The sequence below is a fragment of the Amblyomma mixtum genome, chromosome 3 (assembly GCF_055824585.1).
Source record: "Amblyomma mixtum isolate Tamu chromosome 3, ASM5582458v1, whole genome shotgun sequence".
NCBI lineage: Eukaryota > Metazoa > Arthropoda > Arachnida > Ixodida > Ixodidae > Amblyomma > Amblyomma mixtum.
Window position 1 is genome coordinate 72708035 of NC_143014.1, and position 14139 is coordinate 72722173.

The 14139-nt window shown below is 46.8% G+C and overlaps 1 protein-coding gene across 1 annotated transcript in view; it reads left to right on the forward strand.

Moving 5' to 3' along the window:
- LOC149350580 (A.superbus venom factor 1-like) overlaps positions 1 to 14139 on the forward strand; it is a 116189-nt gene that overhangs the window by 87620 nt on the left and 14430 nt on the right. Inside the window, exons 31-36 of the mRNA XM_089579621.1 lie at positions 1045 to 1114; positions 3732 to 3801; positions 6463 to 6550; positions 9741 to 9915; positions 11506 to 11598; positions 12166 to 12285. Coding sequence (XP_089435747.1) covers positions 1045 to 1114; positions 3732 to 3801; positions 6463 to 6550; positions 9741 to 9915; positions 11506 to 11598; positions 12166 to 12285 — 616 coding nt within the window. The remainder of the gene's footprint in view (positions 1 to 1044; positions 1115 to 3731; positions 3802 to 6462; positions 6551 to 9740; positions 9916 to 11505; positions 11599 to 12165; positions 12286 to 14139) is intronic.

The following is a 14139-nucleotide window of genomic DNA, read 5'->3' on the forward strand; positions in this document are numbered from 1 at the left end:
CGTTGCAGTGATGCCGTGAGAGACGTTACTGCATGCTGACAGTTCAGCGTGCGGCGCCATTACACCAACGCCGCAGAACCTAGAAACGTGCCCTTAACACCTGTCACTCTAAAGCAGGCTTCTATGCCAGAGCATGTATGGGAGAACAGCCGGTGTAAGCCTTCTAGATGTGTCCCCATAGATTATCAGAGCACATGTATCGGTTGCGGTTAAATGCCCAATTAAGGCGCATAGCCTCCGATTTCCTAGAGGTGCACATGGGGGACATATTTACAGTAGTTTGTTTTGTTTCGACCAGTCGTCTTGTCTTCAAATGAAATTTTTCGCGTTTACCTTCGTGTGGGACGCCGTCCATTTGATATAATAGTACGTGAAAGGTAAGCTAAGGTCCCGTAGTGATACCAGCAGGCAGAAAGCAGGCAGGCATACTCTTGTGTCATGGAACGTACAGCTGGCCAAATCTTTAGCTGGCGTGCTCGACGGCCGCTTTTTCTGTGTTCCTGAGCTTTGGGATGAAGCAAACTTGTGGAAAGCTCAATATTAAGCACGGGCTTAGTGAGCTTGTACTTAAATTTGATATTTTAGCAAGTTTGCTAATTCATAAGCTACAGGAGCACGGAAAACGCGACCGTCACACACGCCAGCTAAATATTTGGCCGGGTGCACGTCTTACTTAGTAGACAGGACAAAAAGGAACAAACCGACGCACACCACAAGCGCTTGGGGTGTGCGTCGTTTTGTCCATTTGCTTCCTGTCTCCTAAGTAGCGCATGCATTTCACCATGGTCAATCAGCTAGCCGCTTGTTAGCCTACTTGCGTGGGACTCGAGGCTGCTTATACGTGCGAACTTTCGCCCTTGAACGAAAGAAGTTTGATGGTGGCGTTAGTGACACGTGCACTCAGAAGACATTGGAATCAAAATGACCCGTGATAATATGCCGGCTTTATGTCTGTTTTCTTTTACCGAGCGTCACGTAAATAAAACTAATGTGGATCCTTAACTAGCTCAAAACTAGCTCATGTTATCTGCTTTCTAATTGCAGTTTGACATCACAGCAAACTTTGTGGAAACGCAACCGGACAGAGAATTCGTGTTCACGCGAGTTTATCGAAGTAAGTATCCATGAAAGGCATCTTTCCTTCTCTTTTTTTTTTTTTCAGCGGATGTGCATTAGTCAGCTTATGGAAGGATGCCGCGCTGACCACGCACGTTCTTCGAGTAGAGAAGAGTCAAAAACCGTCTGCGGTTCTCGCATTCGTCGCCTGTGTTGCGTGTCCTTAGTGCATTGGAATATCGCGACAAGTTCAGCAGTCAGAACGCGCTCAGTCAGGGGGTCACCTGGTGTTCCTATTGGAAGCATGCGTTTAGCAGCCAGCCCGCCCCCGTAGCGCTCTCTCAGAATGGCGTAAAAATACGTGCAAGTACTCCAGAAAACAAGCTACTCTGGCGGCTTCCTGCTGTACCACCCGTGAGACACACTGCGCATATATACACTGGATGCAGCAGTGCGTCAGTACGCCACATTCTTTGAGAGTGGGGAACCACTGAAAGCCATTCGTGTGCAGCGCCACCCCGCGGCCGTGTCAGCCTGGAAGACCGGATGTGGCATCGCGGCGATTCCAAAAAAAAGACGTTTCAGACGTTATGGGGCTCCGCTTGCGAGGCCTCCAGAGTGCAGTGCAGTCAAGCCCACTAATAAGGGCTGAATTTATAGCGGACGCTCGTTTATTACGAACGAAGGTGGCGCTGCCGTCAAATAGTGTAAAAAGGCAATGGCACTCCGTCTCAGATACAACGAACAACCATGGCCACACCACTCGGTTAGATCGAACAAGGAGGCGCCGTAGATTTGCTCCCGTAGTCTAAAAAGGCTCTTCCCGCAAACACTTACACAGAAGAGCGTCTCGCAGCACTGAAGGCACCACACCGAATGGAAAAGCGTGGCACTGGAACTCTAGATAACCGCCGCAATGCCACCATCTGCACTACGCAGAGCAAATTTGGGCAGCCACAGTACACCGTGTATTCCTGAACGGAAATAAATCCAACAGTTTTTGTCTAATTCGTCACTAAAGGCGGACTTGCATAGGTTTACGCAGCATCCACTACTAAGAGGCACCATAATATGGCATTAGACCGCAGAAAATAATTGCTGGGCAGGTGAGCGCGCATTGCCAGCGCAGGTATGCTAGAAACATAATTGTATACTTCCCGTCTTACGGAAAGGAAGTGCCGGACCAGTTTCCGTGAATATTCTCTAAGGGAAGAAAGCAAAACACTGTGGAATCAGGCCGTGGCTTTAGCCTTTTACTCTTTTATTGGTCCTCTAAAAAAAAGGTAAATAAACACAAAAGAAAGGGAGAGGATGCCTGGACCAGCAATGCTTTGCCAGGCTTAACGCCAATTCAAAATAAATGAAAAATAACTAAATGTTCCAAAGAAGAAAAACAAATTAAGCGAATAACAGAGCATTAAAAAAAACTCAAAAGAAAAGAAAACAAAAGGCTCGTCACAATAAAAGTTAGCCGCAGGCAGATAGCCAAAGCACAGCGTGCAGTCCGCGGAATAAATAATACTAATAAAAAAAAGAGAAAACCCAAGTCACTGCAAAGTCATGGTCACCATAACAGTCGAAGAAAGCACTAGGCGCCGGCCACAAAATAAAAATCAGAAAAATAAAAACATGATCAAGACAAAAGAAAAAAACCGAAGTCACAGTCACACAGTCAAGGACACATGAAAGGCGAACTTTACAATATACACGTAAAAATATATTGAGCCTCTTCGCTCTCGCCTATATCCGCAGAGGTAACTATGGCAACGCCTACTATTTTCAATACCTTTCTGTTCAACAGTTATTCTTACTTACCAATGCGTTGTTTGCTGTTGCCTACTATGATGCCACGACTGATACGCAGCAGGGCACTCTTCGCACCACCTGCCCGCTTTGGCTGCTGCTTATGAAGACATGTTCTGACACGACCCGTCATGGGCTGACTCGCTTCGAATCGCACGTCCTGCGTTTGCTGCTCATACCCCCAAAATGGAAAAGGGGCAAACTAAGAACGAAAATTCGCTTGTGAGACTTCATTTGAGGTGGATAGCTCTTTTTATTCCGCTCTCAAGAAAAAGAAATGAAATGACTGCTCCATGCTCCTTCATGTCTCTTTCATCAAGATCACCAGTAGGCATTGCTTCATGGTATAAAAATGGTAAGGCAAGGTAAGGTAAGGTAACTGTAACGTCCCAAGCGGGCCGCCGTGACCGGGATTCGATCTCGCGTCCTTGGGCTCAGTAACCAAACGCTATTTAACCACTGTCACCGCGGCGGGTAAACCTCCCAAAAGTCAAAATACATTTAGGCCGCCATCTGTAATGCCCTTGCTTTGCTCCTAGTGTGGTCGCATATGTAACACGTGCAAGATTAAGGAACAGTGCAGAATTCTAGTTTAAATGTTTAATATTATTGTGCGTGTGCGCGTGCGCGTGTGTGCGTGTGTGCGTGCGTGCGTGTGCGCGTGCGTGCGTGTGCGCGTGCGTGCGTGTGCGCGTGTGTGCGTGTGCGTGTGTGCGTGTTTGTGCGCGCGTGTGTGCGCATGCGTGCGTGTGTGTATGTGCGCATGCGCGCGTGCGTGCGTGCGTGCGCGCGTCTTCTCGGGCTCCCGACAGCGTTTGCTGCTGAATCATTTAGGCTGCGTGTGTTCTCACGTCAGCTGGTTCCGTTCTCAGGTGTCGAAAAAACCGGATCACATCCACGATCTGACACGAGGCGAAACTACCACATGGAGGTCTGTGCACGGTAAGAATCCGTGTTGAATTGTTGCGCATATGCAAAAAGAATTTTTCAGCGCGCAGTTACGTGAGATTCGCCTTCCGCATTTCATTTTATAGCGTGCTTCGCAAAAAAAAAACACTCAACTGTCATCAAAAATAGATCAGTGCCTCGCTGCACTGAGTTCCCATTTGGTTTTTTCTTTGTTTTTTTTCTGTTGTTGTTGTTGGTTTTGATCTCCTACCGTCCGGGTTTCTTCGTGTCTACATGTCTATTTCAAGCATTGTGTGAGTGATAAGGAGTGCACTTGTAATCTGCCATGCCTTTGATTGACACTCTGCCAATCTAAGAGGTTTGCAGCCTCTATACGTATAAACAACGTCGCATAAAGAATTCGAACGAATTATGAATGTGCTTCGTTGAACCCATTCCTAAATGTTGACGGTACTGACGATACTTATACGCACACCACCCTTACTCGCGAAAAACTTAATGCAGCAATGCCACTGAATAGGCGGTGATAAAGGCCGGTATCCGCGTTTTTAAGTCATCCACAAACAGCCACTTTCTGATCCGTAATACGGAAATGCCAGGTGCACTTACGAGCTAATACTACTTTTTTTTTTTTTTTCTAAATGAAGATGTCATGCATTTTACGAGTACTCAGTATAACTTAGTGCAGCAAAAGGCACATTTTCACAGTAGTACATAAATGCATTGCAGTGCATTATGCACTGCAGTGCATTATGCACTGTTTAAACACCAGTTAACTTCACATGCTCCAGAAGTAATAAGAGCTCAACAAAGAGTACGTTGCTTTGAGCATGATTTTCAGTCGTAATACGAAGAAGAAATAATCAGGACTTGAATTTTCATGTTCCAGTTATGCACCAGAATTATCAATAAATAAAACCGCAAAAAACGCACACACAACTGTATATTTAGCGTAATTGCACCGGGTGGTTCTGCATGTCAGTCGCGCCAAGAAAAAAAATAAACTAGCACTAACAGCGCAGTACAGCACCTCAGTTGTTCAGTTGCTGCATTAACGATTAGTCAAAAGCTAGAACTAGAATCATTGTCTTCAGCTCTAAGTCACAATTTTTAAGGAAAGTATTTCAGCGTCAGTAAGAAAAACGTCTAGTGATACAATTCCCGCAAGTATTTCATTATGATAGAAGCATCTTCCTGATCGCTGCGCATGAGGCTAAGGTAGTCCGTGGCGTGAGTGCCTGAATTCAACCCCGCCTGTGCAGAGGCGCTGGCACCGTTGCTGCCAAATGACACCCAGCTGTGCCCACCCTGTAGTATCTGTACGGTGCAGCAGACATTAGCATGCGTAAAGGGCTGCGATTTCGCGTTCGTTCAGCCCTGCTTAACACCATCATCGAAATGCCGGTGGAATAATTTTTTTTTCCAAAAACAGCCTCATCAGACTTGTTCCAACGCTATAAACCTTTCCCACAGGGCATGCTCCGAACAGGATGCTAGAAAAAACCTGCATCTCTTCCAGAGTTCTGCAGAATATACATAACTCCGACCAAATGAATCGTATGCAATAATGTCTAAACTACGAGGTGCCACAGCGCCGGTACCATGGGAGCCCTAACCATTAACATTTTACCTTGCTTTGTTGGTGGGTTAGTACCGCACTTTCCGTGTAACCACTGCAATATACCCGGCCGCGGCGGCTGGAATTTCTTTGGAGGAGAAATTCTAGAGGCCCGTGTACTGTGCGATGTCAGTGCACGTTAAAGAACCCCAGGTGGTCGAAATTTCCGGAGCCCTCCACTACGGCGTCTCTCATAGCCTTAGTCGCTTTGGGACGTTAAACCCCATAAACCAACCATAAACCAACCACTCGAAGCCGCCGGCGTGCGAGAACAAGCGACCGCAAGAGGCGGAAAGAGGATCGCCCACGTGGCTGACGGTTAAAGTACAGAGGAACGGTTGTCACGGTAATGACACGTGTTTGCACCGTGCCAGTCCGAAGCATGTCTACCGATGCATGTAACTTACCCGCCGGTGGTCTATGTATTTTGGAGACAGTTCATTCAAAACATTAGGCTGCCTCGCGGGATTGGGAAATTAATCAACGCTACTGGCTTGTGAATAAAAAATAAGAATACCCCACCTTGAGTAATGCCACTGATAACGACAGTGATTTTGTTGCCATGCAAATATCCACATTCCCTTTTTTTTTTAATACGGGTCCTGCTATTTTGAAACAACGGGGGGGATTGAAAAAAAAACTTTTTTTTTTTTCGTGGAGATCTTGTTGGGGCCTTTTTTGCCGGTGCATACAGTGTAGTTCTTTTTTTTTTTTTACTACTTGCCCATTTTCACTGCTCCTCGACTCTAGCGCGTGGGAAAATGTTCACCCTTACCTTAATCCGTCACTGTAATTCGCAAGCTAGTATGTACACTGTAAAGGGTATGAATAACACCTGAGGTTGAATATTCCGCAATACTTAGATTAAATTGGGCAAGGTAGTAATTCATGTAAAAAAAATGTTAGATTGCGAATGACTATTGCCTACGGACTAAAACTAAGCGGTGACCTTCCCCCATACGGACGAGCCTTTCCACATTTTGAAATGTATTTCTGTCTCTGCAGTCGGTGCAGAAACAGTCAGTCTTGTTTCCAGCGATGCATAACGTTAATACCGCGCTTGTCTGCGTGTGCAGCCCACTCGAGAATACTCCAGATGGCATGGTCATGTTTGAAGTGGGTCTTCTGACTGGATTCAAGCCCAATGTTACCGAGTTGGATGAGGTACGAGTTGCCTGTTTTTGCTTCCTATCACTTTACTGGACCTGTTTTTTCCACTGTTGTATTCTCCTGATCCTATCAATGCCTATGTATCCTGAACGACTGTCATACACCAAAAAAAAATATAGCGTTCTAAGAATTACCCTCCGTCAACCCTCGGGGAATCACTGAGTGCACATGATACCTGGTACATCGCCGCCGCGGTGGCTCAGCGGTTATGGCGCTCGGCTGCTGATCCGGAAGACGCGAGTTTGATCCCAGCCGCGGCGGTCGCATTTCGATGGAGGCGAAATGCCAGAGGCCCGAGTACTGTGCGATGTCAGTGCACGTTAAGGAACCCCATGTGGTCGAAATTGTCCGGAGCCCTCCACTACAGCATCTCTCATAGCCTGAGTCACTTTGGGAAGTTAAGCCCCATAAACCAACCTGTTACATCTCTCCGCTCAAAAAACAAACCTTGGACTGTAGTTTGTAACGATTTTTTCTCCATGCATCCTTTCACTTCATTGTCATTGGTAAGCATCGCCTTTGACACCGTAGGTAGCGAATGGCACGACGCCCTAGCCATCACCCCCGACGTCACAGGCGGCACCTACTAGTGGTAAAGAAACAAAACTTTGAATCGGGAGAAAAGAATATTTACCGTTTCTTTCCATTCATCCGTTTCTCTGCCATTAGTAGCGACCGCCTGTGAGGTCAGCTGCATTTACTATCTCAAGTATCAAAGGCGATGCTTACCGATGATTAAGAGGTGAAATAATGCATCAAGAAAAGAAAAATGTCGCAGATTGCGGAACCTGGTGAACGTCACTGCACGCAATAGTTACTTTAAGTTTTATGCCTCACTCTTTTTTTATTGGACCCGGTCTGCCAACCAAAAACCATTTTGCGCAGTGCACGAAGGCGCGTTACGAAATCGCATAAACTGATGCCCCATTCGCAACTGGAAAGAGAGAGTCAGGCTTGTTTTAGAGCAATGGCTCTTGGTGCGGCGTTCCTCAGGAATGCGTGGCCGCTGTCTCCATTGCGAGGAGACTTCACACTTGCTGCCCAAGTGCGGTCCCATAACGATGTCGAGGGCCGAGACAACTTCAGATTTAATCGGTGTCACCGTCGCTTAGTCATCGCTGACTTGTCGAACAAAAGTGCCTCGTGGAACACGCCACACTTTAGTGCCTTAGGCCATATTCGAAATATTTTTCAAAACGGCATAGACATGCAAGCTTTCAGAAGTCTATTTGCGTGCTTCAGTAACACTTTCAGCGTTAGTCTCGCAGGCAGCTTCCATCTTACTTGCAAAAAACGCCAGCCTTCGATAAGCAAGTAGCGCTTGTCTGATGAGAAACAGCATCCCAGCAAGCCACTATGTCACAGGTGGCGTCAAAATGTTGGCGGCTCCGAGCATTGAGGGATATATATGTTTTGTTAACAGGCTATAGTAAATGGTATATTTTAACGCGATATCGTTAAAGGCCTCGTTAACCAGAAAATCCGGTGTCGGCGTTGTCAGCGTTGTGAGTGAATAATCGCGAGCATGGATGTGGCACGTGGTCCTCAGAGCGTAACCTAGGAGGTAGGTGGCCCACCCAGGTCACGTGACCTTGCGGCGCCATCGCAACCTGCCCACCGGATAGTAAGTAAACTGCCCACCGTGGCAGGCGCAGTTAAATTATTTTTCGCTCGGGAAGTGAAACCTGGCTCGCACAAGGCCCACCGCTGGAAGCACCTGATATCGCAGGGCAGTGGTGCATCGCTTCGCCGCTGCACCACTACGCCAGGAGAGGTATGAGGACTCCCAGGGATATATGAGTGTAGAGTAGAGAATGACCTTCTGCATATATGGGGACTAACCCACTAAAGCTATCGCATCATACCCTTAAGGCGGAGCTCAAGTGTGCCCTCCAACTTTCTTTGCTACATATGTTACTCGACTGTAGCGAATACAAAAGGCACATCGAAGAACCCGGTCAGAGCCTCGGTTTTTCTTTACTACATCCGCATATTAACCATACGGGGGCTGATTATACCAAGGTTCTGCTGTAGTACCTACGTTCGTGCCTGTAAGCAGAGGCTTCATCAAGACATGTCATTTTCCTAAAGTGTTTCTTATTGTGTTTAATGGCTTTTGATGTCACGTTATCCTTTTTTTTCCGGTGCAGACCTCTAATCAATAACTAAAGCAAACGAGTAGCCTGCTCTACTGAGGAGGCAAAGGTTCCTACAAACCTAAAAACAAAAAAGGAAGAAGCGAACTCAACCACGACAAAATGTAACGGCACTCGTCTGCGGTCACGTTGTGAAGTGCTAAAAGCAGCAAAAAAAAAAAACAACGTAACAAAATCAGTTGCTATGATAGATGAAGCTGGTGCCTTCAAATTACAATAACACACTAAATAGAGCTGCATACCAGAAGCGGAATGACTGGACAAGCTTGTTGGAACATGTTATCACATTATGACAAGGTAGTGTCTGTGTTCTAATTAACCCCCGACCGAATCTAAGCCACCGCAGACCAAGTTGTTTCAAATCGAACAGCTAGATACGCCTTCTCCCTGCAATAGTACCATTGAAGCCTGCTTTATTTGTTGTAGGATGGAGAAACAATGCGCGTCACACTATGCAGTGGAATCCATGGTAGAGAGAGGGTGCGGTAGATGGTCCTTGGCGATCACAAAATGAACAAGGGAGGGGAAAACCTCAGGTTGCTAGAGCCAACGTTTCGACAAGGGGACTTGTCTTCGTCTGGGCAAAGCGTTCATCATCGGCAGGGATTGATGATTCCCTGCCGATGATGAACGCTTTGCCCAGACGAAGACAAGTCCCCTTGTCGAAACGTTGGCTCTAGCAACCTGAGGTTTTCCCCTCCCTTGTTCATTTTGTGATATGCAGTGGAATGCAAGTCGCGATACGCCCGCGTTCTAAGATAGGTTAAGCTCTTACATAGCCGCTATAGGAGCTTACAGGCTATTCTTTACGCGATCACAATTTCTAAAAGTGCCGTAAACACAAGTCTAGATAGTACTACAGATTTCAATTTCCTTCTGCAGTCATCACTCCAAACAATAAATTATTTGCAGTAAACCTAATATTATGAGTCCAGAAATATTCCACATCCATGTTCAGTTCGTTTTGCCTTTCTTTTTATATTCTGAATGCTTATTTACTGTTCTTTTTTTTTTCCACTCCCCTGCAGTTCGTCAAAGAAGGAAAGATTGAGCTATATAATATCGCAAGTCGCCATGTTGACTTTTACGTACCCTCCATTGCTACAAACATGACGCACTGCGTTAATTTCTCTCTTGAACAAGAATTCAATGCTGGTAAATTACAGTCAAGCTACGTGAAGATCTATTCTTACTACCAACCAGGTACGTTTCTGTTCTGCTGATTCTTGATATTTCAAAATTTTATGCGTTAAACCATAGAAACAGGTCGTTTCAGTAAGAAGTCATTTGAGCCCTTATCTGGTCTCCAAAGTTATTTTTCATGCTTTTTGGCTGAACTTTGTCCTAAGCTCAACTGCGACACGTCGAAACGAAATAAAAATTAAAAGAACAAAATCCCCGTCCGCAAACGAAGGACGACGGCCCTCAGCTTAAGCACCTGACTACGTTTGGGATAAAATCTGGCCGAAGATGAGAGGCCCCCATTCTTCGTCAGAAAATATGGCGCTGTTACTCAAGATGACAGGTAGTCGGCTAGATTGATTTCGAATAGTTTTGAACGCAAAACCGAAGCTCAACGGTAGAAATGTGCAGCCAGTACCAGTGGACAGCCCTCGCCGATCTTAGAGATGGCGGACGGAACCTACGGGCGCGCCCCTTGTTCAGACACGTCAGAGTGGGGTGTCTCGTCTGGGCGTTGCTGTGGCGCTTGTTGCCCAGAGCGTACCCGCTTCGCGCGTCAGATGAGCCAAAACATTAACAAGCCACTGCACCAAGTAGCGTACATTGCCTGGATATTTAAGGACAGTTTGGACGCTATTCAGTGGGGCCTGCGAGCTGCAAATAGCAAGAAGCCTTCTCAGTGCATAGACTGAAAACTATTCAGCAGATTTTGAGTATTCAGAGCGCTGAAACGTTCTCATTACGTCTTCTTTCTCGCAGTTGCAATGATCTGAAAGAAATGTCTCGAATATCTCACGCGGCCTATTTTCTGTACGCATTTTTGCACACTTCAGATGTAATACCATGCATCACCGTGCATATGGAGATTTTCACTAGGACTTTATTTAGCTGTGAATACTGCTACAGTACATAGAAGGGATGAATTATATGAACGACAAAGGTTTGCTCGACGAATTAAATCCATAAGGGAGCGATGATGGGGTCCCAGCAGCAAAGGATGCTGCACCGTACTGCTTTGATGCCCTTTGTTACCACATTCCGAATTCCAGTTCGCCCCACTAGTATTGGGGAGTATTGCGTAATGCTAGTGACGAGAAGCAAGCGCCGTGCAGGCTGCAAAGAATCATCTCTGTAATCAAGAGCACATTGTTTATATTTTGCGTTTCCACTTGAAACGTTTTATTTTTTTTATTCTCCAATAAATGCCTGAGAGATATAGCAGAACGCCCTTGCGGGCTAGTTGGTTCATTCCCGATAAAAGGTAGGACTGCGCGGTTGGGACACGACAGGCGAAAGAGGAATGACACTGCGCCTGTGTTGTCGTTCCTCTTTCACCTGTCCTGTCCCATTCGCGCAGTCCTACCTCTTGTCTGAGAGTGAAATTAGCTCGTGATTTCCCTAAACAAGCCCACCTCTCCTTTTTGTTTTTAACTAGCACAGCTAGTAAATCTCTCATTACCTTAAGTACTGAAGGCTTGAAAAGCGAAATGAAACAAACGACCATTTCCTGCGTCCATGTAGTTGCACCGGACACTCAAACGATAATCGAGGTAGTTTTTAAAAGTACAGTGCATTTATCTACACTCAATGCTGTATTTCTTGCCTGCGCAGACTTTTCTTGCACACGATTCTACACGCCCGACAAGACAAGCCCCTTTCTAAAGTTCCACTGTGACGACTCCGACGTCTGTACTTGCGCGGAAGGTAAGCCAAGAGCGGACCGTTCAGATCGAACACCTCACCTACTCATTACTCAAATCTCGGTTCTGCCCCGACCCTTTTTCATATATCAGCGATAAAGGAGACCAAATAGGCAGTTTCTAAGTGTCCACGGGTATCCTTCCGCTGAACTACCTTTACACCTCGAAACCAGTTTGTTCCTTTTCCACAGTTAACCTTGACCGATGAGTATGTGCAGCAGCATTTCAAGCACATTGTGCTTTAGCTGCAGCACAACGCGTATACTCGCGAAGCTTTTTTCACTAATCTGTCAGCACAGAAACAGAAGATCATTTGAAATGTGCATGTTCGGGCGCAGTTTGAATACATGAATACTGCGTCCACGGTATATCCTGGACGCAATACCCATGTGCTTTCCCAAACGATAGGCCCTGCGTCAGTAAAGCATGAGACCACTAATTATGAAGGTTGCGGTTTTTTTTCCCTCCCATAAAATTTGTGTTTTCCCTGCACAGTTATCTCGCAACACGACCTGCAGAACAAAATGTTTATGACATGCGCCTTTGTATTGACCTCTCTTGTTTCCTAAAGGTGGTTGCCCGCCGGAGAAACCGCTCGACATGTTCATGAAAAAGAAGGAGGACGAATACTTTGAAGACGACGAACAGCATGAGCTCCTGAGAGAGTTCGCCTGCGACAGCGTTGACTACGGTACGAACTCGGCCCGATACGCCCTCTGGCAGAGGTGACGCGCTGGAAAAAGCGCGGCAGGTGACTTTGTGCAGGCGCTTCTTCCATATCCTTGACCTTACAGCATCGGTACAACTAAAGGTACCCCTAAATGTGCACTTACCTGCTCCACGCACCTCTTACGGCCACTTAAATCCATAGGCAGCAGAGCATTTCGTCGCAGTTACAAATGCGGTTTCAAGCCCCGAAGGTCCACAGTGGATTAAAAGGTGCTTGACGGTTAGTCAGCAGCCGATGTTAGGGTTTCGGAGCCTCAGCCTCAAGCCCCCTCTTCCGCAGTGTCTCACAGCACATATCTAGAGGCGACTACTGTATTCTTATCTGCATCGACGACTGTTTGGCTACAGTGTCAATAGCGGAACTTTTAGCTTTTAGGAACTTTTTTTTTCTTCAAGAAAGAGAAAGTTTCTCAAATTACTTTTTACTTCATTTTTATCCACCTGCGGTGCTTCGCGGAGGGCAGACACATGAGGCGAAACAAGAATTTACTATTCCGATGCAGTGGCAAAGTAATGAGTGGCTGATTATGTCGCGACTTCAAGCATGGCATTTCCTATGGTGCGCAGTGTTTGCGCTTCCGGTACCTGGGATGCTAGTGCTCCTTTGATCCCTCCTTTATCATTTTCCTCGTCATTTTTTTTTTTTGGTTGCTGGCACCTTACTCTGTCCTTATAATGCAAGTATTCTGCACGCTCCTTCCTCCTCCGCGCTTCAGTTCACAAGGCGTCGCACGCAAGGAGAGCGAACTTAGATTCACACTAAGAAGAGCACGGGAGGATAGACCCAACTCTTGTTCGCGGTCGCCGTGCGCAACTAATATTTTTAGCTCTCGATTTTCAAAAACCTCAGGACCAAAACCTAAGCAACCCTGGCATAAAGCCCAGATGCATCACGGGACATGCCTTCGAACAGCACGCCGCGCAGGTACGAGCGTGTCGCTGCCATGGCAACCGTGCCTGGCCAACGGATGAGTTGGTTCGCGGCTCTCGACGCTGTTTCCGTGCGCCGCATCTGGGAGCGTCTCCGCACGGCACGAGCAGGGTTATCTGTCAAGCACTGCCTTTTTTAGAGTCAGCCATTTTCCCCGAGCCGTTCCGCGCTAACTGTTAGGGCGGGCTAGCCCTCGTTACCACAGCAGCAACGCTATAGATAGCGATGAGTGGTAGCGAATCGGTAATCCAGTTTCACTACAAGGCTGGGTATGAGATCGCAGCAGCTACTCACTCCCCAAGCAGCCGGCGCTAACGGGGCATGTGCGCATGCGCCACAGCGCCGAGTCCCGTGCCGACGTACCGAGCGCCGTGCCAAAAACGGATTCCTCAGTCTGTCTGTTGTAACACTCCAACACTTGGTGCACGTTTATCATTGGAACCTTAAAGACTAAAGGCTAAAAGAAAGTTTGTATCAGACTTCCTGAATAAAACTATTATTTTCGTAGTTTTTTCCACGTTCTGAGAGAGCGCAGGACTTCGCTCCCCCGAGATTGTGGATGCTGGAATGGGATGCCGACTGGCGCGGCATATAGCACTGGCAAACATGAGCGCTTCTTTCTAACCAAACTCACGGCGCAAGTTGTTTGAAGCTCGCGCTGCGGTGTTTACTATTTTTTCCCGCTACAGGGTGGGGGGGGGGGGGGGGGGTTGGAGAAGGAGGAAGAGGAGGGTGAGTTTCGAGGCGGACTTTTCTGTTGCGGATTATTTTCGATAGCGCGCATTGCTCTGGCAGTGTGTGTCCACTCTTATGGAAACGTTTAACCAAATAAAGCAGCTGATGCTCTTATAATACAGTTATTAACGAATATCAACACGCAAGGTC